The 25,759-nt window shown below is 45.7% G+C and overlaps 1 protein-coding gene across 7 annotated transcripts in view; it reads right to left on the bottom strand.

Moving 5' to 3' along the window:
* Positions 1-22,008: 22,008 nt before the first annotated feature.
* Positions 22,009-25,759, bottom strand: part of CTNNA2 (catenin alpha 2) — a 510,292-nt gene continuing 506,541 nt past the window's right edge. For 6 of the 7 annotated variants that reach the window (XM_044429090.1, XM_044429092.1, XM_044429088.1 and 3 more), the window contains one exon: positions 22,009-23,183. In XM_044429090.1, coding sequence (XP_044285025.1) covers positions 22,896-23,183 — 288 coding nt within the window. In that variant the 3' untranslated portion in view covers positions 22,009-22,895. The remainder of the gene's footprint in view (positions 23,184-25,759) is intronic. The other variant, XM_044429093.1, reaches the window with a different exon arrangement.

The following is a 25,759-nucleotide window of genomic DNA, read 5'->3' as shown; positions in this document are numbered from 1 at the left end:
AAGATGCATTGCACAAGCGTTCCTGGATGTTCTCCTGGTTTGGCTCCTTTTCTAAGATGGGGCCAAGCACAAAACGAAGCCTGCAAATGCTAGAGGGGTGGATTGCATGGGGCTTCAACGCATCCCAAGTATCCGTGGGTACCAACCTGTGATGTGCTGAAAAGGTCCTACCTTCACTTCCAGCCATTCTGATCCAGGATGACAGAAAAAATGCTTCTGAAAAGAAATTCAAACCAAACTTCACAGAAATTCTTATGGGCTTTTTGGAATGAAAGAGGCATTTTTCTTGGTGTGTGTTTCAGGGTCAGGGGGACGCAGATTCTTTGGATGGGGGGGATGAATGCTTGGAAATGGGGCCTCCAGTAGCGGCGGAAGGGTTTCTCCCAAGTCCACCATCTCCAGGTGTCCAGATAGACCCTGTGCATAGGCAGAGTCTACAACTGCCAGGAGAGGGCGTGGGACAGGAGCCGGATGAGCCTGGTATGATCCATGAACCCAATGACACAGTGTCAAGAGGAAAGGCCTGGGCCGCTAGAGGAGCTGCATACAGCTAAGAGGCTGGTCTGATCCAGGGTTCCTCAGAAGGAGGCTTCTCAGAAATAATTTCCAGTTTGGATTCAAGAAACCACTCTGTGCATGCTCAGAGACTCTTTCTCTGCTGGTTATGGATTACTGGATGTACATTGAAGAATAGGTTCAGCCAAAGAGCAGCCTTTTGCTTTGAAAGCACGAAGGGAGAAATCTAGCTCCCAACATGGGCTGAATCCGGGTGGTTGTGCTTCGTTTACTCCTGAGGTCCCCAAGGAATGTAAGCAACTGTCACATTTTTCTCTCGACCTCTGGAGCAATCCCCAACAAAAGTGGCTCACATCCGGATTCAAACCTACTGAAACCATTTGTGTCAGATATGATATACAGGATATTGAATGCAAAGATGAAATAGGGATGCCAACGGTAAGATCGCAAAAGAAAGTTTGCGCTCTCTTTTCTGCAGCCACGCTAGTTCCTGTGTGCAGCGCAGGTGTGCTTTAGTCGCGCTACATGAGTTTTGTTTGAGGGACTGAGGCAAAGGAGGGATACGTCCTGCCATATCCCTTTCCTGCAACACCCTGAACAATGTTACATGGGGAGGCCACTGGGAAATTTCGAGGCGACTCTCCAGCTGAGAGCTTCCGCACTGATCCCCAGAGCATGGACAGTGTGGTTCCTCTCTGTCACCTGTGAGTTACTCCTCCCAACTCTCTACACTTACAATGGAGTCCAGGCATCGCAGGGCCAAGAGAACACAAAGCAAACCCCAGTCAAAGCATGGATTAAAATGCCAACTCTAACAGGTAGCAAACACGAGACCTATGAATGCAGAGAACAGCCTTGTGGGTAGTTCACCTGGATACTTGTCCAAAATCAACCGGCTATCTGCTATTACCTGTACATTAAAGCTTCTGAAAGAACACGTTGTAGAGTCAGCTGCCTTAAATAAAGTTGGGAGGGGGATAAATTGTTTGTAGCGTTTGAACAATAACAGCATCTCCCATCACAGCAAGATGGGCCAGAGGCAGGCAGCTCCTTCCCCTCACACAGAACTCTCTGAGTGCTCAATTATTGACACACGACAGCAACACCTATTGCTATTTCTATGCCTCCAGGAGCTTTGCTTGAAAAGTGCCTATTATTTAGGACTCATGGGGAGGTCCCATGAAGCAAACCTCATCCATCAAGGTTTCAAGACCTCAAACTTTGCATTGTTCAAGAGTGGTCTCTTTTTCCCCTTTCCTACTCCCTTTTAATCTGCTATAGGTCTGCTAAGGGTAGAATTGAAGGCAGCACCAATTCTTTTCCATCTTTGTGTGCAACAGCAGGGCTGAGGCCAAGTTTATTTTTCACACAGTTCCAACATGACACTCCTCCAGTTTTTCACAGCTAAAACACCAAAGTGCTTCATCATTTGAGTGTGACACAGCCTATAGTAGAAAGAGCAGAAATTTAAGCTCCAGCACCTTTCTCTACAGAGTTTGTCCTGCTATTGGTTAGCAAAATGTTGAGAATATGCCAAGGCAGCTAAAATGATGATACAGCTGACTGCAAATCAAAGGGTGTTGTTTGTTTGTGTGCATGCTTTTCACATGTGGGACATGCAAATTGCTTTTACACAAACCCCTCAACGCTCTCCAAACTCCACGTCAAAACTTGTTCCAATTTGTATTCAGATCAGATCATGAGTTTTCTTTTTGCACGTGAGCATAGGTTCATTTTTATTCCAAAGGTATGCATTGATGGTGCATGTGTTTTAAATGCATCCATTTCTCTGAATTATGAGCAAGCACATTTTTCAGAAGCATGAAAATTTGCATATGCATTTCTCAAATGTACCAATTTGCAAACACACTGTTTTTGGGTTTTTTTCTTCTGTTCCACATGGAGTACTGCAAGCCCAGAAATACATGGAGAATGACCACATTCTAAGCTGTGTTTGTATTCTGGATCATGTTTGGTTTCAGGAGGTGAAACTAGATACTCTCCAATGAAAAATGAAGTGAAATAGATTTCTCATGCATAGGTACCTATGCAATGGGAGTAAAGGGAAGGAAAGAATTCCGGAAAGCAGGGCCCATCTAGACAAAATGGGAACTGAGCACCAGGGCTAAACACACTGAGCCTAGGCTTAACTTCTGGGGAGAGTTAAGCCTCAAAAAATGAAAATATAAGTCATACAAACATGTTTTATCCAAGAGACAAAAGTAGGGACAGTAATCTATCACAGAGAGACGGAAAGGTGTAGTGAATACTTTGCTGGCTTGGGACTTGGAAGACTCAAATTCTAGTCCACACTCAACCATGGAGCCCACTGGGTGACTATGGGCCAGTCATGGACATTCTGCCTAACCTCCCTCACAGGGTTCTTGTGAAATTAAAATGGAGAAGAGGAGGAAGATTCAGTAACAGTATTTGTACTCCTTGCAGGATAAAGTGGAATGTAACCGTAATAAAATAAATAGAAACAGGGAAGCAGAAGAAATTGTCCTAGTAAGTGGAGAAAGCTGAGGCATTATACAGTCACGTTTCTTGCATAATATTAGAATTGATCTCCTGATTGCATAAAATGGCTCCAGGAGCAAAGTCTTCATGGTCTGGCATAGATGGAACACAACCCTTCCCATGACCATTGTTCCCAAAGTGTGATCCAGAGTTGGGAACATGGGCACCTTCCACTTCTCTTCTCTATCAAGAAAGACATGTTCCCTCCCTTCCCTTGCTCGCTCTGTGGACAAATGACCCAAAGTTAACCCTACTATCCTCTTATTAGACATATGGGACAATACTGCAAGAGAGAAGGATCTTGGAATTGTTGTAGATCATGTCAGAGTCTCTTTACTATTGTGAGAATGCATCCCAGGACCTGCAGGGAAGACTGAACTGCCTTGAACCCTGGTGGTTTTATTGGTGAGTTCACCCAGGCCTCCTGCAGTTACTTACAACAGCAAGCCACTGGGTAGTGGTCTCCACAGCCAGCTACCAGCTTTTAGAACATGTACAGAGTGTTGTATATGTTCTGAGTCACATGGGCCAAGCAGCTGGGCAGCTGATGACAAAATATGGGGAACACAGTCAGAAGAAGGTGAGAGGTCTGCAGAGGGAGCTCAATGGCATTTGATTGCAGGAGATTAACATAACAATCACTGAGGCACAGGGATTACTGTGGGTCTTGGCCTGCAAATGAGGGGGATTGCAATGCTGTTAACCTGGCAGCCTGACCAGTTCTGACAGATCAGCAAAACAGTAGCCCTGGCAGCTTCTTGGGGAAGCCATCAAGTCCACTTCTTAAAGTAACAGCAAACGCTAAACAGTAACCTGGCTTGGAATTGGGGTGCTTTCTGAGACAGGAGCACAGGTTTAATTTTATAACACAAAGGCATATATAAGCAATGTTTTTCTACCAGGACATATCTGAATTTTCCCAATAACCACAAGCTGAATATGAGTCAACCAAAGGCCAAATGCTGCTTTTGGCTGCATTCACAGAAGTAACACTTTCAAATCATGTGTAGTGCTGGTTCTCCCTTGCACAGCACCGGCCAGGCCTCATCTGGAGCACGGTTCTGGGTGCCACAGTTAAGGAAAATGCAGACAAGCTAGAAAGGGTTCAGAGAAGAGCAACAAGGGACTGGCACTGGGAACAAAACCCTGTGAGGAGAGAGTGCAAGGGGACAGAGAGAGCTTCCCCGATTTATTTCCCATCAGTCGGTTTGTTCATAAAGATTCAAAGTAGCCAAGCAACAAAATAGGTAAGGTGGCCATCCAAGCCAAGGCCAGCAAAGTCAAACCTGATCATGAGTTTCTGTTTCTCTAGAAAGAAAGAGAAACCATTTGATACAGCAAGGAAAACATTCTCTTCAGCATCGAATTTCCAGGCTGGGTCAAACTCACTCCTGGTAGCAGAATAGATGTGCACAAACATGATGTCAGCACTTTATCATCTAATTTAATTTATAGCTCCAGGGCCAACATGACAATATAATTATACGCCGTTTAAACTCAAGAGCGAGTGTTTTTAAAAGCTAACCCATTCAGCGTGTAAAGAATAGGTGGGATTCGAGGTATATTTTCGTGCCAGCCGGCACGACGACGGTCAGCCATTTGCAAAGCCTCCTGCAGCAGCATCAAATGATGCTGAATAGTTTTGCTAAGAAAAGCCCAATCAAATGTAATTAGCAACGGAGAATCCTTGGAGCCATTCCAGCCAGAAAACCTGGAATCCTCTTGCTGTGCACAGCCAGGGAATCGCACATGATCTGAACGATACCAAAGCCCTTAATGGCTATGTGGTGGACCTGTGCACAGGCCATCCCCGTGGTGAGGCATGTAGAGCAGCTGAGGGAGGGAGGGAGGGAGGGAGGGGCAGCTTCCACCACAGTTCCATCATCACTCCAGGAGCCCTCTGGTTCCTCTCAAGCTGGCCCATCTAGAGATGCATCTAGGCGGTGTTGTGAGCGGGGGTCCCTCCATCGCACATTCAAAGCCAAAGACCTGTCTTGCGAAACGTTCTTTATTGACCAAAGCGTTTTCCAAAAGTACAATACCCAAAATGTATCTCAGAGTATGCACAGTGTGGTTTCATAGAGTTGGAAGCGGCCAAGAAGGCCATTGAGTCCACCCCCCTGCTGGTGCAGGACACCAAGTCACACCACCCCACTCAGAGGGCTGTCCAGTTTCTTTTTGAATGCCTCCAGTGTGGGAGAGCCCACCACCTCTCTAGGAAGCTGGTTTCACTGTCCTATTGCTCTGACTGTGAGGAAGATTTTCTTGATGTCCAGCCTGAATCTGGGTTGTTCCAGCTTGAATTGATATTCTGTGTCCTGCACTCTGGTATCAGCAAGAAGCGATCTTGACCATCCTCTTTGCAACAGCCTTTGAGGTCCTTATAGAGGATGCCATGAGAGATACCATGTCCCCCCTCAGTCTTCTCTTCTTAAGGCGGAACATGCCCATTTCTCTCAGTCTCTCCTGACAGGGCAGTGTTTCCAAACCTGGGATCATTCGTGTTGCCCTCCTCTGGAGGCTTTCTATTTTTCTGCATCTTTCTTAAATCTCGGTGCCCAGAATGGGACACAGCATTCCAGGTGAGAATTTTTTGAACCCGATCTACTATTTACTCCCAGGAACTCTCCTTATGGGCCTGTTTGGACCTCATTCTTTTGGGAAGGTCCTTTTGGAAATTTGTGTGCCACCTCTCCCCATGCCGGTCCTCTAATTGGGCTGCCCTCCTCTGCCAATGTTGAGTCCTGGGGCTGAGGACTGTACCCACTTCTTCTGCCTCTGAGAAACTCCTCTCTTCCAGGCCTCCTCCCAATATTCTCGGAGGCCACCAGTGCACCTGGGAGTCTGACCGTCTCCCACTCCAACATCTGGAACTGGCCCACATCCCAGGGCCCCTCCTGCTCTTTCTCCTTCTCCACTGAACCTCAATCAGCAGGCCTGGAGAGTGCCCACCAAGAACATCAGTCCTTCTCTCTCCCAACAGGCCGTGGGCCTGAGTCAAGGGCAACTACCCCTACCTGGAGTTCGACTGCCTGCCGACGGTGACACACGCGTTGGTGACTTTCCGCCTAGACATCTGTAACGCGCTTTACGTGGGGCTTCCCCTGAAGATGGTCTGAACACTTCAATTGGTGCAAAATAGAGCTGCCAGGTTGCTGACGGGGACGGGGCGTTATGCTCACATGACTCCAGTCCTCCGTCAGCTTCACTGGCTGCCCATTGAAGCCCGGGCCCAATTCAAGGTGTTGATTATGACCTATAAAGCCCTAAACGGCTTGGGTCCTGGCTATCTGAACGAGCACTTATGTCCGTATATGCCCGACCGCCCTTTGAGATCTGCGGGAGAGTCCCTTCTCCGGGAACCCTCTATGAAAGAAATTAGGAGAGTAAGTACTTGGAGGAGGGCTTTCTCTGCGGTGGCGCCCAACCTATGGAATTCACTCCCCAAAGAGGTCCGCCTGGCACCGTCAGTACTGGTTTTTTGGTGCCAGGTAAAGACCTTTTTATTTAAACATCATTTTAATTGTTAAAATATATGATCTGGCCAGGGCAACTTCTTCTTCCTTTCTCTTTTCTCCTACTATATTATTTATTTACTTATTTTATACTGATAATTTTAATTTTATATTATTATGTTTGTAACTCAATGTATTTTTTGTATTTTTGTATTTAATGGTAATTTATTATGTTCTATTGTATTCCAATGTATTTTATTGTGTTGTAAGCCGCCCCGAGGCTTCGGAAAGGGGCGGCATAGAAATGTAATAATAATAATAAAAAAATAATAATAATAACTTGGAATAGGTCCAAGATGCTGGGGGCACCAGGTGTCCTGCTCCCTGCCCAGTGCTACCTGGACAGGATGGATTGTGGTTGCTATTATTTCTCGACCTCTTTTGGCTGGCACTGCAACAAGAATCTTGGCATCTATATTGATCAGGGAGATTGGTCTCTGATTCATACAGAGCCTTTGGTCTTGTCCAGGTCTGGGGACCAGACAAGTCTTCCAGGTGGCTAAGAGACTCCTACTCCAGTGATGGAAAGGCAAATCATCTCCCTCAACCACACAATGGGCTGAAGACCTCACAACCTTGGCATCCTAGGAGAGAGCAGACTTCTGAGGACAACTTCGTCTTGACACTAATTCCAACCCTTGGTCAACCTCCCTCAACCTATTAGAGATGTGGAACGAGAACTTTGAATGTTTGTGTGTGTGTGAGAGAGAGCCCATATATACACATATATAACAGTAGTCATACTTTCAAGACCAGTTCAATGAATTTTGTATTGTTACTGTGAGGCTATTGTGTTTCTTTTGTTTTGTTTTTCTCCTCTTTTCTGCTTATGTGTTTGTGGTTCTAGTCTTTTTTTATTCTCAGCAATTTTTGCTGCTGTTTGGTGGGGCTGAAAGATTGCAAAAACCAAATAAAAATCATATATAGGGGTTTAAAGAAAAAGAGAGAGATGCATCTCAGTTAGACCTGGCTGTTGCCTGGGCAACTAAGAGATGCTGATCTTTTCTATGTGGCTTCCTAAAAGCTGCTCTGGTCACCTGACCCACCCTGTCAGCCAACCTCCTTGTCTGCCTCCTTTCCCACAATTTCTCTTGGTTTCCAGACTTACTTTTTTATTAATATTCCCCTGCCTCCCTACTGGGATGAATTGATTTTGATGCAGTTCTTGGGCAAGAGATTCCAGGGGTGGGTGCAATCAAAGGCAATGGGGGTGGGGGTGAATCTGAAAGTGAAATGTTGGAGCCAAAATACCAACATTTTAAAGCTTAACACTCTTCCGGCCAAGAACTCGGCATTAGGACATGAGCCTCAGCATTTGCAAATAGGGAAAAACAACAGAAGCCAGCAGAATGCCAAACAATCAGAGAACAGTAGAGTTGGAAGGGGCCAGAGAGCACTTGGACCCAACCCCCTGCTCAGTGCAGGACGCCCCCTCCCAGAGGGCTGTCCAGCTGCATCCTGAATGCCTCCAGTGTGGGAGAGCCCACAACCTCCCTAGGTCATGGGTTCCATTGCTGTACTAAGCCAGGAAATTTACCCTGATATCTAGCCAGAATCTGGCTTCCTGGAATTTGAGTCCATCATTCCATGTTCTTCACTCTGGGATCAAGAAGGGATAACTGTCCTTCCTCTTTGTGACAGCCTTTCAAGTACCTGAGCGATTCTCATGCAGGACAGAAAAAATCCTACAACTCCCAGTATTCCCCAGTCAGCCTAGCTGCCTAAGTATGCTGGGAACTGGAGGACTTTTCCTCCTAACTAAACATGCATAGAATTGCAATCTCATGCAGAGAACACCACAGACAGATGGTTCACCTGCCCATAACCTTCCTGCTAAAATGGAATATATTAAATTTCAGTGGTTTTACCTAGAATATTGTCAAGATAATTAAATTAGCATGAGCTTCCCCCCACCCCCAAATCTTTTCACATCCTCAGGGGATGCATGCTTTCATTTCTGGCCACCTTGCTATAGACAGACTCTGTTCCCAGGGAAAAGGCAGGGGAGGAAGGAAGATAAGCATATCTAGGGGGAATACCGATAATTTCAGCAGTCTTTTAAGAAAGGTTTTTTTTAAAGAAACTAAAGATGCATCCCCACCAAAGACAAATAAAAAACAGAATGTAGTGTCAGCATGAAAATGGGCAGAGGGATGGCTGTGGAGCATCCTTCTTGACATGGGAACAGACTACTGCATCTCCGAACAGGTGTGCTTCTTTTCAGAGGAAGAATAGACTGTGTGGTTTTGCTGTGGATCCAATTTGCTTTTTCTAAAGGGTGGTGACAATCATGGGGTTGCCAAGGGAAATGGAAATGACATTGCAAAGGCAGAATTCGTCTTCCTTGTCTCCTGACTCTGTAGTTAAAAAATCTAAGATGTGTTATCATGCGATCTCCGACTGCAGAGGATGCCAGCTGGCATGAGGACTCATGCAATTCACCAAACACACCCATGGAAGGAGGATCACGGGGCTGCATTTTCTAATCTTTGGCAGCTCCGAGATCCTCCTCGTAGGGGTTTGCTCTGGGTGCAGTGGGACCTCTGTAAATCCTGCCAGCAAAGACAGAGCCTGAGTGAGAAGCATCTTGGCTGAACTGAGGAAAAGAAGCCAGCCAGCAGGAACCTTTTCAGACAATAAACAAAATGACTTGTGCAACGAGAGAGTTTGGATAATGTGGTCTTTTCCCCTGCAGAAGGCTCAGCCAGGGGGTTCTTCTGTCACCCCAGTCTTCTATCATCCTTGTTCTTTTTAAGGGACACATTCTGTTACGTAACTCAGCAGCCTCTAATACTGAGTATTTCAAACCTTTGGGCCTCCTGTCTTATCTTAGCAAAATGTAGTGGGACCCATGTGGAGAAACGCTTTATTTTACACTCTTCCCTGCCAGTAGCCAGCCTTCTGCCATGGCATTTTGAAGACAAAACCACCTTCCATCTGAAAATCACACCTTCATGACTTAATCCACAGGGGAAGTAATTAAATTTAATAAGAGGTTTGCCTTCTAAACAAAGACGTGCTTTTCTTTTCCCATCAAGAGATGTGGATGGAGTGAAAAAGGGTACTGATATTTTCTTACTCCACTGAAGAGGGACCAGATATCCTCTGAAGCGTTCTCACATCAGTTCAACCATTTTCTCATAAACGTTCGTTCCATGGCCTCAATTTTCTAATTATCTTTTAACAAAGCCCCTGAAACTTCAGAAAGGAGAAACAAGAATGGGCCGGCTCTGGCATTTAACTCGTCCCTATGAAAAACTTAAAAGATTTTCTATGTGCTGATAAGAGAAATTAGCAACACATTCTCAGGGCAGTTGATAGTTAGCATACTAGGTGCTTGTTTTAAAAGCGAAATAATGAACATTTTATGGGATTTGATCTGGTCTGGGTGTGGGGGACTGGACCATACCTTGTAGTTTTCTAATTTTTATATCTTGATGTTTTATAAGTTTGGCTTCTTGGGAATTGCCAACAAAAAAGACATCTTTTTGCACAGATTGGCAAATGTTTGTTTGTATGCATAGATGATTATTAATGAGAGACAGTGTGGTGCAATGGTTAAGGACATGGGATCGGGACTCAGGCAGTCTGGGTTCTAGTCCCTACTCAGCCATAGGCTAATGAGTGACTTTGAGCCAGTCACAAACTCTCAGCTCAACCTTCCTCACAGGGTTGTTGTTGCGGATAATATTGAAAGGAGGTGGAGTATTCTGCGAGCTGCCTTGAGTTTCTTGAAAGAAAAGAAGGTGGAACATAAAGATAATAAATTTTAAAAATGCATAATTTAAGGAAAAATGCAAAGTGTCTCACCATAGTATGGGAGACGGTGGGCCCCGTGACGTGGGTGCTCAGCTTCCCATCTAATGGTTTACTACCATTAAAATGGACAGTCCTTCCAACAGAGAACATGTTCAAAATGGTGGGCACTATTCTGGCAGCCCTTCAAATAGAGAACTGTCCTTTGCAAAAGAGGACATGGGCACTGGACATGTGGAAGACTGTCTTGCACTCTATCATCCAAAGTCACAAAGTCACTGAGAGGAAGAAATATGTGTACCAGTTGAAAACGTATTTCTCTCACAGGCCCACATTGTGGGAATAAAGCACATGCAATAAACTCTCTCTCTCTCTCTCTCTCTCTCTCTCTCTCTCTCTCTCTCTCTGTGTGTGTGTGTGTGTGTGTGTGTGTGTGTGTGTGTGAAGGATCTTGTCTTCTAAGGACAGGCCTACCTGCAAAAAAGGGAGATTATGCCCAGGAGAAGGAAGCTTTTGCTTTCAGAAAAAGAAAAAAAACTCCAGGAAGAACAATTCAGTAGGGGTTTAGCAGATGGTGAAGCTCATGCCCTCCCCAAGCCGTGGATGATAAGATTTAATTTTGGCAGGAAAAGCTTTGCAAGCTACAATCCTATGCCACTTAAGACAGAAATAAGACCTACAAGATCCATCTTGCTCCAGTCACACATTGCCAGAATCGCAACGGGGAGCTGAGGCATGTTGGGAGCCATAGAACTTTCAGCTGTCTAAACCAGCCTAGGATGGCAACCTTCAGACACAACAGACTCATGCTTCTAATGCTACTGGGGTGCCTTTCATTGACCCCGTTTGTCTTTCCCTGGAATGTGGCCCAGGGAAAGCCTCTTCCAAATGGAACTTGGCCCTTGCGTGGAAAAAGTTCAACACCCCTGACTGGTCTTGGCATCCTGGGACCTTCAAGAAGCAAAACAGGTGGTCCACTGCTGAGCTGCACCCTTTCCTCTACAGTCTGTCCTCCAAATGGCACATCAGCTTCACCCTTTCAGTCAGACCCTTGGGTCAACCTCGTAGTAGTCCCCCTTTCTCTTGAGCTGGGCTCCCCCGTTCCATTTTCATTCCTCCTGCTTCTTTAGAGATCATTCCACCGGGTGACTTTGGTCTTTGCATCTGGAGCATCACTGCTTCAGATCTGACAGATAAGAGGTCAGGTGGCATCTCTGACTGCTTTGGGGGAAATGGGTGCAGGACAACAAGACGGAACTGAGAAGACAAAGGGATATTATGGAGGAAGATAATGAAAAGGAGACGTGGCAGCTAGCAAAGGGTCTCTCCTTACACCATTAATTTTGTCATCTCAGTCGAGAGCCCATGATATGTGATGCTCTCATAATTGTTTCTTTTATTGGTGGCTTCCAAGGCCAGCACTGCTAGGATACAAACGGTTATTTCTTCACTGTAATTATTTGGCACATCATCGCTGGGGAAGGGAAGGAGAAAGAAGAAAGAAAAAGCATTGTTTGTGTTTTATTTGACTGGTTATGTTTTTGTCTCAAGACACACAGAGACATTAGCAATTAAGCTCTGCACTTTGATGGCATGAGAAAACAGATGCAGTCTCTGGGAAGAATCCTGTGTCCTTCACACTGTAGAAATGGTCTCTTGGGTTTAGGATTTTTCTGAGGACAAGTCATACTATCTCTCTCTGGCCTTGCTGGTTAATGACAAGCAGACTTGAATTCAGAGGATCTAAGGTCTAGGAATGAGAAGGACTGCAGGTTTCGGAAAGCATCTTCCTCAACAGCTTTCTCCAGTTTGGGTCCCTCCAAAACTGTTTGACTTGCGACTGACACCAGCACAGGGCAACATTGGAAATGGCCAGCATGGTGGAAGTCACAGGCCAAAATATCTCAAGAGAGCTGCTTTGGAGAATGGAGTCCTAAATTATGCCCATATCTGTGCAGAAGCAAAGAATACTGCTGGATACTGTGAAGTTGATGGAGCTTTCTCCAACCCTTCTGCTAAGCAAGGTTCTCCCCTTGTGTTGTCCTCACAAACACCAGGGAGGTATTATTTAATTATTTCATTTCTACACCACCCAAGAGCTGAGGCTCTCCGGGCGGTTCGCAACAGTCAAAATAAGCAAATGCTTAAAAGACAGACAAACAGGCAAATACAACATAATTTAAAACAGCAACACCAGAATAGCAATCACAATTGAATCAGCATAGAAGCAGGGCTGTGGTACAGGATAAAGTGCAACGACGTCGCAGGGTTAAACTGTTAACATTCTGGGAAAATAAAAAGGGCTTCATGGGGCACCAAAAAGAATACAAAGTGGGCACACCTCTTTGGGGAGCCCATTCCACAACGGGGGTGCCCCAGCTGGAAAGGCCCTTCTCCTGACCACTGCCTCCTCATTTCCTTCAGAAGGGGCTCCTGGAGAGACACCCAAAAGTGACCCCAGAGTTTGGGCAAGTAAATATGGGAGAAGGGGATCCTTCAGATAACACAGGTTGGCTGAGGGGTGTAATTGGCACAAGGATACCCAGTGGAGATGTGAACCTGGTCAGGCCATCGTGCAAGCTGAAATGACTTATATATACATATTTCTATTGTCTAAATGCTGAACTGGGGACCTGGGAGGTGCAGGTTCTAGTCCCCATCAGCCAGGAAGCTTTGGGCCAGTCACTCAACCTACCTCACAGGGTTGTTGTCGTGAGGATAAAATGGAGTTATGTGAACTGCCGTGGGTTCCTCACAAGAGTTAAAAAGGGAGGGTATAAATGCAATGCAATATGTCTGTAATACTATCACAAACTAGAGGTTGTATGAGAATTTTGTTTCAATCCACAAAGCGTCATGCGCATTATCACCAAACGTGTCCTATCCACAACTGCAAACAAGAAAAAAGAACATTTCTCAGAAAATGTTTGCACTTGCCTGAACTTTCAAACACACTTGAAAACACCTATCTTTAGAAAATGAGCACATTGAAGCATATTTTTTTTAAAAACACACACACTTTCACACTTTAAGGAATGATCCTACATCCAGCCGAAGCTTTGGGGGGGGGGGTGCATGTGTGTGTGTGTGCAGGATAGTTTGCATTCCCAAGCGCCAAGTGGGAGACAGCATTCCGACCTTGGGAGTGGGAACCAAAGCTCCGAACTTGCCTCCGTGCCTTGTTGCAGCTGTCATGGGAAGACCCTCACCGCCTGCTCTCTGAGGTTGGAAAGCAACCCTGAAGAAGAGGTGATGGGGGCTTTTCAAGGCCCGTGAGGGGAGGAGACTGGGACAGCCAGAATAGGATACCACAAGCCATCCAGGTATGACCAGGTATCTGATAGTCTCTCTCCCAGGGAACAGAGATCGCTAAACGGCCGGAAACAAGGCACAGCAAGAGACACAGGGAGGAAACTTTTGCTCATCCCTCGATCTATTTCTGGAGGTTCTGACCAATCTCAGTTATATTATCGCCTTAATTAATGGGGAGGGTGTTGGGAAAATTCAGATAAATCCTGGTAGGAAAAAGTTGTTTATATGTGTCCTTGTGTTATAAAATCAAACCTGTGCCTCTTTCTCCGAAAGCACCCCAATTCCAAGCCAGGTGAGTGCTCAGCATTGCTGTTCCTTTAAAAAGATGGAATTCTTAGCTCAGATTTTGGAAGTTCTGTTTTCTGTTCTGTTCCTGATGGGGTTTGCCTTTTTTGCAGCAGCTGCACACTGGGCCAGCATTTTCATTGAGCTGTCCACTACTACCCCAAGAGCCCTTTCTTGCTCAGTCACCACCCGCTCCGAACCCATCCCTTGTGCCCAAGCTGCTCCTCAGAGGAACACTGAGTGAAAGAATCATGGTCTTACTTGCAGGGTGCTGATGTTTCAGACTAAGGACTGCATGAAGTTCTGGTGAAGCTCCCAGGAGCTGCCCTCCAGTGGTGGGCAAGGCCAACAGCAAAGGATGATGGGGACAAAATACTTGAAAACCATCACTGCTGTAACTGCACCTTAGGGGAGGGATTTCAGCCTTCGAGAATGATGCGTCAAGGCCAAGAATCAATTCCCCACACACAGAAAACTAGCTGGCAGGGATGCAGGATTTTCCTCCTGCCCCGATGAGCTAGTTTTTATTCTGCAAGGGTGTTGAACACATTTTAATGGAGGTGCATCTCTTGAGGATACAGATCACTTGTACAGATTCTGCATGAGAACACTTTGTACGCATGGAGGTAAGGGAGGTTTGGTGTGCCTGATCTCACTCCATTGTCTGTAAGGATTATATTGTGGAGAAATTAATGGAATGAAGGAAAACAGCACAGAAAAAACAGTATGCTGGGTTATAAAAAATGGTTCACATGTGCAACTGAAGATACTTTGAACCTATATTAGACTAAGTTGTTCTAGCCAAAATTATCAAGTTGAATCTATCACAGCGAATCATCCGGTGAGGTGCTTTGTGGGAAGTGATCCGCACACTCAGAAAAAATGAAATCCCTATCAAGGAGAAAGTTGGGCCTTATCTAATTAAATGCGCTCTCTGTGCATTTATTCAGGGCAGGGTTCAGAGGAAAGCCGCCCTGCTGGACACGGAATATGAACCATCCTTGAAGACTCTCGGGAATGCCTTTGCAACAGAAGAGAGACGCACCCGAGAGCATGTCCAGCCCACTGCAAGCAGCAACCGCATCATGGAGAAGGTATGGCAGGGCTTTGAAAGCCTGCTGAAAAGAGGATCTTCGTTTGGGAAGGCAACCGGAGGAAAATCTTGTTCTTCCATCCAAAGCTCCGTGGCATTTTCACCTAACCAAGACCAAAACAGCATAAGTGAGAATACAGGCAAGACGGTGCAGCACATCTGAGGCTGGTCTCTTTGTTTGCAGCCTTTCTGGCGCAAAAGCTTTGTCAGTGCAGGATGAGCCACCGAAACAGAGTAAACGTCTTTCCAGGGAATTTATATTTACTCTGACTTTATGATGAAGCTGTGCACTGAAATGAGAAGACCCCTGATGGAGTGTGCAGGAAGTAGGGAAGCAGGAAGCAGATTACATCTGCAGCTCATTAATGGTGTGACATGGCTTTGAGAATTAATGAACTGCAGAAAAATAGGGAGTGTACCAACACAGAGCTGAAGTCCAGATCATTTTCAGTTTGGTAGATTCCTGTGAGGATTAGAAAAAGAGAAAGGAGCATCTCTTTTTCCATGTCTTTTGGATCTTTGTTTCTGATTGCCAGAGTTATTTTGCTATAATTATACAGGGTATATTCCTTCACTTTATTAACTGGAAGTTCTCATATTTTGCAAGGCAATTTTCTCCTTCGGAACAGAGATCATGGCATTAAAGCAGAACACATGGCTCAGCTAAGGCCATTTCCTTGATGAACTGAAAAATTTACCATACGTGATTGTTCATTGCTTCAGTTTTTGAACTTGCAGGGTTGCTGACTTACTGTCACTTTGGCAAGCAATTGTTTATTCAAACATGCTGATTTTGTTTACCCCTGGCCAAGAAAGGAACAGTTCTTGGATATAAAGATGTATAGCCTGCTCAAAATAACAAAATGAAAAGGGAAGGTGTCAGAAAAGCATGGCCAGAAATGTTTAGTGTAATGTTATGACTTTTTATAGTTATTCATATTTTATATTGTCTTTTATTGCATGTATTGATTGTGGCACACTGGCCAGAGAACGTTGGTTCCCGGGTGGTATAGAAATAAAAGCAATCAATCGATCAATCAATCTTGGAATCCGAGTGATGCCATTTTTCTAACCCTTTGTCCAACTTCCCAGTTGGATTACTGTAATGTGGTCTATGTAGGGCCACCCTTGAAGACGGTCTGGATACTTCCATTGGTTCAGAATAGAGCAGCCAGGATGTTAATGGGAACCGGCAGGTATTAACGTATAACGCTGGTCCTCTACCAGTTACACTGGCCACCAATTGAAGTCTGGGACCCACTGAAGGTGCTGAGGATGACCTACAAGGCCCTAAACAGCTTGGGTCCGGGATACCTGAAGGACTGCCTTCTTCCCTATGTGCTGACCTGCCCCTTGAGATCTGAGGTCCTGCTCCGGGAGCCCTCCTTGAAGGAAATCAGGACGGTAGCTACTCAGAGAAGGGTCTTTTCAGTGGTGGCACCCTGACTGTGGAACACACTCCCCAGGGAGGTCCGACTGGCACCGTCGCTGTATTCTTTTTGCTGTCAGGTGAAGACCTTTTTATTTTTCTGCTATTTTAATGTTCAATTGATTTTAACTGAGGTTTTAGTATATTAACTGTTGGATGTTGGGGTGTTTTGCTTTATTCTACTCAGTTATTGTAATGAGACAATTGTAGTGGATGGGCTAGAAAAGCTTTTAATAAATAAATAATAAATACATAATTTATCAAGAGAAAGTTCACAGCATCTGGAGGCCCAGAATTTGCTGAAACCCAGAATAGGATGTGTGTAGAATATGTCAGGGGGTGGGAGTCCATCAAATTTACTGGGCCTAACTCCAATGAGGGCTGGTCCAAAAGGCCTCACCAGGAAAGGTGCCCTGCATGATCGCTAGCAGCACCTCCGAGAGCTGCACCTGACGCCCAAGGAGGTGGCCAGTGCAGAACTGGCGGCCCACGAGCACTTGCAGAGTTCCCCTTGACTCAGCTGGTTTTGGAAGACCAGACTGAGCACAAGGGAAAGCCCACACATGCTTGGAGAGGCAGATTCCAACCGGGCTTGTCCCACCCCGAAACCCAGACATATGTGGAGTGTGTGCTCATGAGTTGTGAGAGGACCCCACATCCTCAGGCAATGGGCTTGACTGCTGGAATATTTGGGTTATGGCCTTGAAGCAGGTTGGAGAGCAATGCTTGTTTAAAGAAGATCTCGTTAGCTGCTGGGTATTTCAGCCTCACGGGCCTGTCTGGGGATCATCCTTAATTGATGATCGTTGGCTCAGGGCAGTTTGAAGAAAGCCCTTCTTCACACAGTGCAGAGTTAACCTGTGGTACTCTCCTCCACTAGATGCAGTGATGGCTACCGTGTCAAGGGGGAATGGGCCAGTCCATGGAGGAGAAGGCTGTCAGTGCCTACTAGTCCTGATGGTTTTCAGCCCCCTCCTGTGTCGGGGATGGCGCACTAATGTGTACCACCTGCTTGAGAACATGGGAGAAAAGGTGCTATTGCACCCCTGCCTGATTTTTGGGCCACCGTGAACACAATGCCAACCAGGATAGACCCTCATTCTGTTCCAGAAGGGCTCTTCTCATGCTTGCAGGCACACCCCACTGCACAAGTATTTCTCTTTCACATGCAGGGGCCACCTGGGGTCTTCTGGGTGCTTGTCTTAAGCCCTCAAGCAGCACCCTTTGAGTCTTGTGCATGCTCAGCCACCCCTCGTGCCCACATACCATAAATAATGGTATTTGCAAGATGCTGCTAGATTAGATCTGCCTTCCCCATAGACATGTTGCACTGGAAGCTCCCTAGCCCCAACCAGGATGGACATGGAAGGCATACTGCCTGGATGAGAAGGCTTTGAGAAGAGGCTACTCCCTAGGCCAAGCCAAAACCACTAGCCGTGTTCCTGTTTGTAGGCAAGATACCAGATGAACACCACATGGGAGGAGTTCTTGCTTTCATGCTCCCACATATGGGCTTCCCAGAAGCAGCCAGACAGCCTCTGCCAACACAGGATGTTGGACCACATGGGCCTTGTGTTGTTCGAACTGGGCTCTTCTTACATTCCCATGGGCAAGATGGCAGTCGCCACAAACACAGCCATTTCCATTGTAAGTTGCTCCCCACCCACCCATTTTGGGCTCAGTGGAGAGTGCTGAGCTCTGCTGAATGCCTCCAGTGAATGCCAACATGCTGTTAACTTCTGGACACACAGAGTTTATTCTGAGTTGTTCGAGTTCTTCTGGCCAGGCTGGCCTCTTCCAAGTTCTTCTAGGAGGCAGGTGTGTTCCCCACCCCACATCTTTCTTATGTTCTAAACATAGAACCTGGAAACTTTTTAAATGATAACTGCCCTGCCAGAACTGGGTAAAGTATCTCTCCTTTAATTAATGCCTGGCTCCCAGCCAAGCAAGAATATGAGTGTTTTCTGTGTATGTGACGAGCCCTTGATTGGTGGAACTCCAGGGCAGGGGTTAAGGTATGTGCTACACTCTCTACCATTCTTCCACATGGGTGCAAGCTACTTGTTAGAGGCCCACACAGCCAACTCAGATTTATATTTCTACAAATATAAAGAGACTTTGTCTCTTTCACTCCCCTTTGTCCTTTGCTTCCCTTCTGGCTCTTTTGACATTTGTCTTTTAGCACCTTTTTCTATCTAAACAGCCAATGTGGGGTGTAGGTTTCTCTTTGAGACCCTAGAGAAATCTCACGGGATTAGAAACTGGGGTTCTCCCATGAAGCTTGATCGGGGGCAGGGGAGATGAAGGGAAGCCCTTCTTGAGCCAGGGCAAAGCTAAATGAAGGGATTTGCTTCTGCAGGTTCTAGTGGTGGCCACTGAATCGCATGTCCTCAAGAGGGGAGTGGTCTAATCAATGGGAAATAGGGCAGTCAGTGGTTACTAGTTCCAATGGTTCTGTGCCACTCATACTGTCAAGAGGCCCTGTGCAGACCTGGTGCTGCGGACTTCACTAGGAGAATGCTATTGCACTCGTGTCCTACTTGAGAGGTTCCACCACCATGTGGACAGGATGGGGGACAAGATGGACCTTTGGGCTTGTCCAACATGGGTCTCTCAGCTATGGAGGTCTTCTCTCCTTACTGGGCCAGACGATGCAGTAATGCTTCCTGGCTCTTTGGACCGGGCGGGAATGTGCTTTAGCATGCATGGATAAGCTCTGGCTGGAGCTCCGTCAACTCCAGCTCGACTAGTTCTCTGAGACATCTGGGATTCTTCCAGCCCCGAGCCAGAGGGAAATGGGAGTGGTGTCACTTCAAACTGGGAGCAATTGAGCCTGGGGCAGGCATGGAGCGGAAGCAGCTGTGAGCTCTGCTAGAGACAGGGTAGCACTCCCACAGAGAGGCTTGGGGTCTAATTCAACCAGATATTCAGCTGCTTCATCAGGCAGTTTGTGCTCCACAGGTAGTTGTATTTGTTGTTCAGCCTTCCGAAATGAGGAGACTTCATTTAAGTGCTTTTAGATGTTCATTTTCAAACTTCTCTCCCTTCTTTTCTGCTGCTCTGCCACCCAAAACACTCTATAGAGTAAAAAGCAACAGTCTGATTCAGAAGCATAAAAGCTTTCTCAAAAGGCAATGACTGTTACATAAAAACATAGCCATGAAAACATTATTTAAAATGAGGGAGAGAGAAGAAAAACCCAATCCAATCACATCAGGCAGCATAAAACACCATTATGGTGCAACTTGGTGGACTATGGGCATCCTATGCAAGGTGGAAGAACCATGGAGGGAAATGTCAGCTCTGTGCTCCTTCAAAGCACCAAGAGAACCATTTTTGCCTAAGTGGGGCTTGCGAGGGCAGAAAGGGAGGCAGAAGCTCTGCCAAGATGCTTCACATCTTGGCCATGGCTGTCTCTTTCCCTCCCCACACCAGGAAATGCTCACTACACCCATCTCTGAGATTGTACTTATGACCTTGAGGAAGCAGCTGGCTCAGATTGCACAAACTGGCTGCACATGGGAAGATGATGCTCCAGGTGCCAGGACCAGCTATGAGGTTGAGGCAAGTATCCAACCTTGTAGTTGGGTCTCCAAAAATGTAGGCAATTCCCTTAAGTGTCTGTAATGTAGATAATCCCTTAGTATGAGACAGAGGCAGCTTGCATGAGTAGAGTTCACAGAATGAAGAACCTAGATCCAACCCATGACATATCTTGGGTCATCCCACAGCTCCAGGTGTCGCAATGTTGCATTATATTCATCTGCTCCATCAGAGGAGGACAGAAGACAGATTGGGATCGACACCTAGATCTCTGAGTGATTCGCCACAAACCAGCAAGCATTGCTTACTCCCATCTATCTGAAAATTTCAAGAAAAAGTCTTTTCCACCCTAAATTCTGCAGCTGAAAAGGAACCCACAGATAAAAGTGGAGGGGAGTTGTTTTTCCATGAAAAGACTCATGAGCTGTGTTTGGGAACAGGGCTAAATTCCTGGACCAAGTGTGTGCTTGAAGCCATTCTGCTCCTTAAAAGTTAGAATATGTTTAACTCTACCCGCATATTTCTGCCCAAGCCCTGAGATCCTTCTCTGAGACCTGCTCTGACTGTCCCGACAGCCTGAAATTCAAGGTGTGGGGGGGGGGGCACTTTTGAGTGGCAGTTATCTTTGGCGGCCCCCAAACTGTGGAATCTCCTCTCAAGAGAAGTCTGCCCGGCATTGCATTTGTTGACTTTCTAGCACCACGAAAACCTTTTATTCTCCCATTTAACTTCTAAATGCTTGATATTTAACAAAATACATTGAACGCTGACCTTTATGTTTTTAGCTTCTCCGTTATTTACTTCTTTTAAATGCTGGAGTTTTGTTATGGCGCCTTTTAAAAAAACGAAACCTTTTAAAATGTGTTTTATTATGCAGCTTTACCATCGCTGTTATTTTTTTGCTTTTATTATGTGGGCTGCCGTGCAAGTTTGGAAAATAACTCAAGTCATATCGTGCATAAGGATATGATGCTATCGCCTCCTGGCAATGTCCGGGGGGTGGGGGGTGTAGAATTATTCCGTGCTCAGCTCTGAGACCAGGGGGAAAGGCCATGTCAGGAGCTTCTCCAAGGATGCTCCTGGGCTTGGAGAGGACAAAAGGGGCCATGCCTGGGACAGGGAGAAGAGGCTTATATGCATGCATCTCAGAGAGCACTGGATTGTGCCCTAAATGAATAAAACTAAATTCTCTGCTTCCCTTTCTCAGCTGCTGTTTTGCTCCTGGGTCCATTTAGTTAAAAACAAAGTAGACTTCCATAAACTGCCCATTGGTATCCCCTTTTTCTGGCAGGGTGTGGAGAGGACCTTCTAAGTAAAACCCTTGCCCAATCTTCCCAGGTAGCCCAGGCATGCTTCATGTCTTGTGCCTTGATGAAGGGACTTTGGCTAGCGCAGGTGCATGTGGTGGAAGGCGGTTGAGGCCCCACCGGTGAGGGTGTTTGAGGATAGGCTGGGCATGCACATGGAAGGCATGTCGTGAGCAGAGCTGGCTGGAGCCAGGGGTCAGACTAGATGGCCCAAGAGACCCCTTCTGACTCGCTCTGTTTCTATGTGCACAGAACTGTGGCGTTGCTCACTGCATTGGCACAAATGTTTGCACTAGCAAGGGAAGGCTCCAGGCTAGGCTTGAGTGTGAGGAAAGGCACTGCCCTGGACCTGTGACCATTATGTGGAAGTGATGGAAGGGTCACAACAGTGGGCCAGGTAGGGTCAGGTGAGCAGCCTTGGTACAGGCAGGCTTTTCCAACTCCCTGCTGTTCCTTCTGGGGTGGGGAGCCCAGTTGGAGGATGCAGTGACACAGGAACATCTTTGGATATCAGTGCCCAGAAGCTTGGGCTTGTGCTTTGATGTCAATTTCCTTCCTTGGCTTTTAAGATCAAAGAATGCCCAATGGTTTAGCCCAGGTGCCATCCACATCACAGAAATGGGTGGAAATACGTGTGTAAAACAGCTGACTGTTTGAACAACATGAGTCGTACTGAGAAATCCAAGGTTAAATAAGTTTATTGAGAGTTAGCAGTTATGGTGGTATATTAGATACCTTGTAATCCAAAGCCACGCCTACGTATCTGCCTCTAAATTCTCACACGTGTCAGTTCTCACGGCTCTACACATTCCATCACCAGTTTTTCTATGTCTAATAATATGAATAATAATATAATCATAATAATACAAAAGGCAATGTCAACCACCATGTTGTGCTTCATACTCCACCAGAAGAAATTCAATTGGCAAAAGGAAAACAATTTCAAATGAGAAAGAGAGAAATAGAGAGAGCACGCAAGAGAGAAACTCTGCTCATGTCAAGTGGGAATTGTCGAAACAGAAGCATTGTCATAACACTACTAGAAACAAAAGAAGGAAGTGTGGGTTAAGTGTGTTAATTTTCTTTTATCACCATCTTTGTTAAAAATTCACATACCATAATGAAGATGACCCAAAGTTTAATTGTCTCATTATCAGGGCCACGGGTTCAAGCATATTGGCTAGTTACATGATTGCACTGTAACAAAAGCAATACAAGCCATTATGGGCTGCCATTGCAAGGTCCTGGTTTCCCCCATAAATAGTCTCGCCAACCTAATGTTTCTTGCATGCATTAAGGATTTACTTCCCATCCTTCAGAGCTGACTATCTCCCTTTCCCATACCCCAGCTTTACCATACATTTTCTTTTTCTTGCAGGGGTAGGGAAGGATTTCATTTTGCTATTGTGGGAAAAAAGGTCAGTGGAAGAGACACCCTGTGTCCTCTGGGAAGGGAAATTGTGGATCGCTTAATGACTCCAATAAAGTCTGTTTGCATGCAAATTGACACTGTTTCGTTATCTGTTTCCATGCCGGACACATACAAGCCGGCAGGTACGCATACAAAAACAAGAAAGGAAATTAAAAAAAAAAAAACCCTTGTAGTGAAGCCTAGTGAATTAGAAGGAATCCATCGCTTTAAATTCACTTAGGGCTTGTACGGGAGAAATGTGTTTCTTCTGAGAACCTCTTCTCACTCTTGTTTGATATTCCTCTGGTTTTTCTCTCTTGACTAATGGTTTCTTTTCTGGTGCCTTCATCTTCCAAGACACAACAGGTGAGTTGACCGCTGCCGTACCATAGACCTTTTGATATTTGGTCGACGCCACATATGACGCTTTGACGGTGAGAACTACAGCATTCATCAGATTCTTAGCAGCTTGGATGAGGGATGTGGCGCTATCCAGCTACACGGAAGAAAGAAAAGAGTAGGAGGGTTATTGTAGGGTTGGTCTGGGGAGAGGCATGGTTGATGGAGTGGAGCTGGTCGTCTTGCTGAAGATAACTTTGTGCATAAATAACCTGTCTACAATAGACACACAGAGTGCTCTGCAATAGACAAGGAGAGAACATACACTTAGTGGGAATATTGGGTATATCCAAGCTTTTCAGTACCGCATTATCAACAGACTGGTGATTTCATGGTGCATTTGTGAACTGCATGGAAGAATAATAGCTCTTCTAGGTGAATTTAACCAGAAAAACAAATGATTTCATATGTATTAGAAGAGAAGACCTTCTATTACGCAGGTTTTAACAATGCTTTTACTGATTCATAACTTTATGGCTATTGTGAGTCTAGGAAATTTGAGAACAGTTGGGTGCAAGTCTGGCATGCTCCAGTGGCAACAGTCCAACTGAGTCCAACAAGAAGGTGGACCACTGATTCCACACCTCACAGAAACTCATGACTGCACCAGCACCGCAAAGACCTTGGCCAGCGTATCTTACTTCCCTGCACATGAGCCAATCCAAGATGTTTTGCTTGGCCACTTGCTCTTCGAGGTATCACCTTGGATCTCTTGAAGTACCAAGGAAGGTGCTAGAAGGATGCTCTTTTTGCATACCTGATATCAGGCAACAGTTGGGGCTGTTTCAACACTTCAGCTCTCTCTGCGTGTTTGAGAGTTCGACACAGAGGCAAACAAGATGAAATTGCTGTTATGGCCACGTGATACCAGGAGAGAAAGAAGGCTTTGCAAGGTCATGTTTAATGCTCCTTTTCCAGTACGGGTATCAGTTCCCATGTCACGGTTGCCATTTAATCCCAAGAAAAAGATGCAGGGAACTGACATGAAACCAAATAATGTTTCCTCCCCACCACTATATATCCAGCCTGTGAATCAGATGCATACACACCACACTACTAAACCTGCAACAACACACCAATTAAAGGGAAAGGCTGAAAATCTCCCATCCCACTGCGTAGGCCTGACCTCAGGCAGTGGCATCCGTGCCGACAACTAATCTTATAAAGACCACAAAGCTCCGCATTTTTTGGGACTCTGCAAGATATTTCCAGACATTCTGAAGTCCCCACTGAGAGAAATGGCAAACTTGCAAAATGGATAAAAGCATATTACACATTTGACACAGTCCATAAGCCCAAAGGTTTACAGATGGACATCTCAGAAGCCGTACAACAAACAAGACTCACTTTCTCACTATTCGTTGCAAAAGTTGTGTTCATTTCCCATGCATTATTTGTACTCTGCTTTGCTATTCGAATGATATCCAAAGCAGCTTGTACTCCAAAGAGTGTATCCTCATAAACACATACTATGGAAGGGCTTCATAAGAATCATTATGGAGGAAAGGTCAGCTTCCTCCAGCTTCTAGCAACTGTGAACCGATTCATTCTGGAAAGCTTGTAAATAGATCACACCCATTCCGGTCTGTCTCCAGTATACGGAGATCTACTGATTGACTAAAGGACAACATAAAAATGCCTTAAATAAATAATAAAAAATAGGGACTGACCCAGTTTGTATGCAGTGATGCAACTGAGGTTTGTTATTTTGCTTTTCTTCCTGGCTTTCATGAGCCGCAGGCATCTCTGGATGCTTTCCCAAGGCATCCCAACCTAGGGTGCTCCTGGCAAGTCAGAGTTGCAATGTGGCGATCAACCTTGTGAGAGAGACTGGGTTGAGAGCAGGCAACTGGGCCAAGGTCACCCAGGGATCTTCACAGCTCAGCAAGAATTTGAACCCAGCTTGCCTTGCTTCAAGACAAATACTCTAGCTTCTGTGACACCCTGGGCGGCCTTAAAGAGCTGATGCGGCAAGCGCCCATGTTTTCAATGGGAACCTCCCAGGGAGCCTTTGGGCTGATGGGCAGGGTAGAAATATAATGAATAAATGCATAAACAAGCCATACTGTTAATATATTTTTCATTTATTTACAGTTTTTATATGCCGTCCCAATGCTGAAAGTCTCTGGACAGCTTACAAAAACCAAAAGAACCAAAAACAAAACAACCATAACAACAACACACTGCATCTGGTAAATGATGATAAAAACAAGGATAAAACCAATTAACTGTTAAAATATTGGAAAAATAAAAAGGTCTTTGCCTGACACCAAAAAGAATAAAGCAACGGTGCCAGATTAACCTCCCTAGGGAGTGAGTGTGATCCGCAGTCGGGGTGCCACCACTGAAAAGGACCTTCTCTGAGTAGCTATCCTCCTGATTTCCTTCAAGGAGGCTCCCAAAGCAGAACCTCCACCTCAGATCTCAAGGGGCAGGTCAGCACATAGGGAAGAAGGTGCTCCTTCAGGTATCCCGGACCCAAGCTGTTTAGGGCCTTGTAGGTCATTACCAGCACCTCTAATTGGCCCCTGGACTTTAATTGGCAGCCAATACTTCCATATTAGGTTTCTGTCCTCCTCTTCCTTGCAGACGTGTGTCTATGCATGGGGTGAAGGAAGAATCCAGGCTGGCCATCCCTGGTGCTGCCTCTGCCTGGTACTCCAATCAGTTCTA

The sequence above is a fragment of the Varanus komodoensis genome, unplaced genomic scaffold, assembly GCF_004798865.1.
Source record: "Varanus komodoensis strain SLA01 unplaced genomic scaffold, ASM479886v1 scaffold2, whole genome shotgun sequence".
Taxonomy (NCBI): Eukaryota; Metazoa; Chordata; class Lepidosauria; order Squamata; family Varanidae; genus Varanus; species Varanus komodoensis.
Note: the sequence above shows the minus strand (reverse complement) of the source record. Positions and strands in the feature narration are given on the sequence as shown.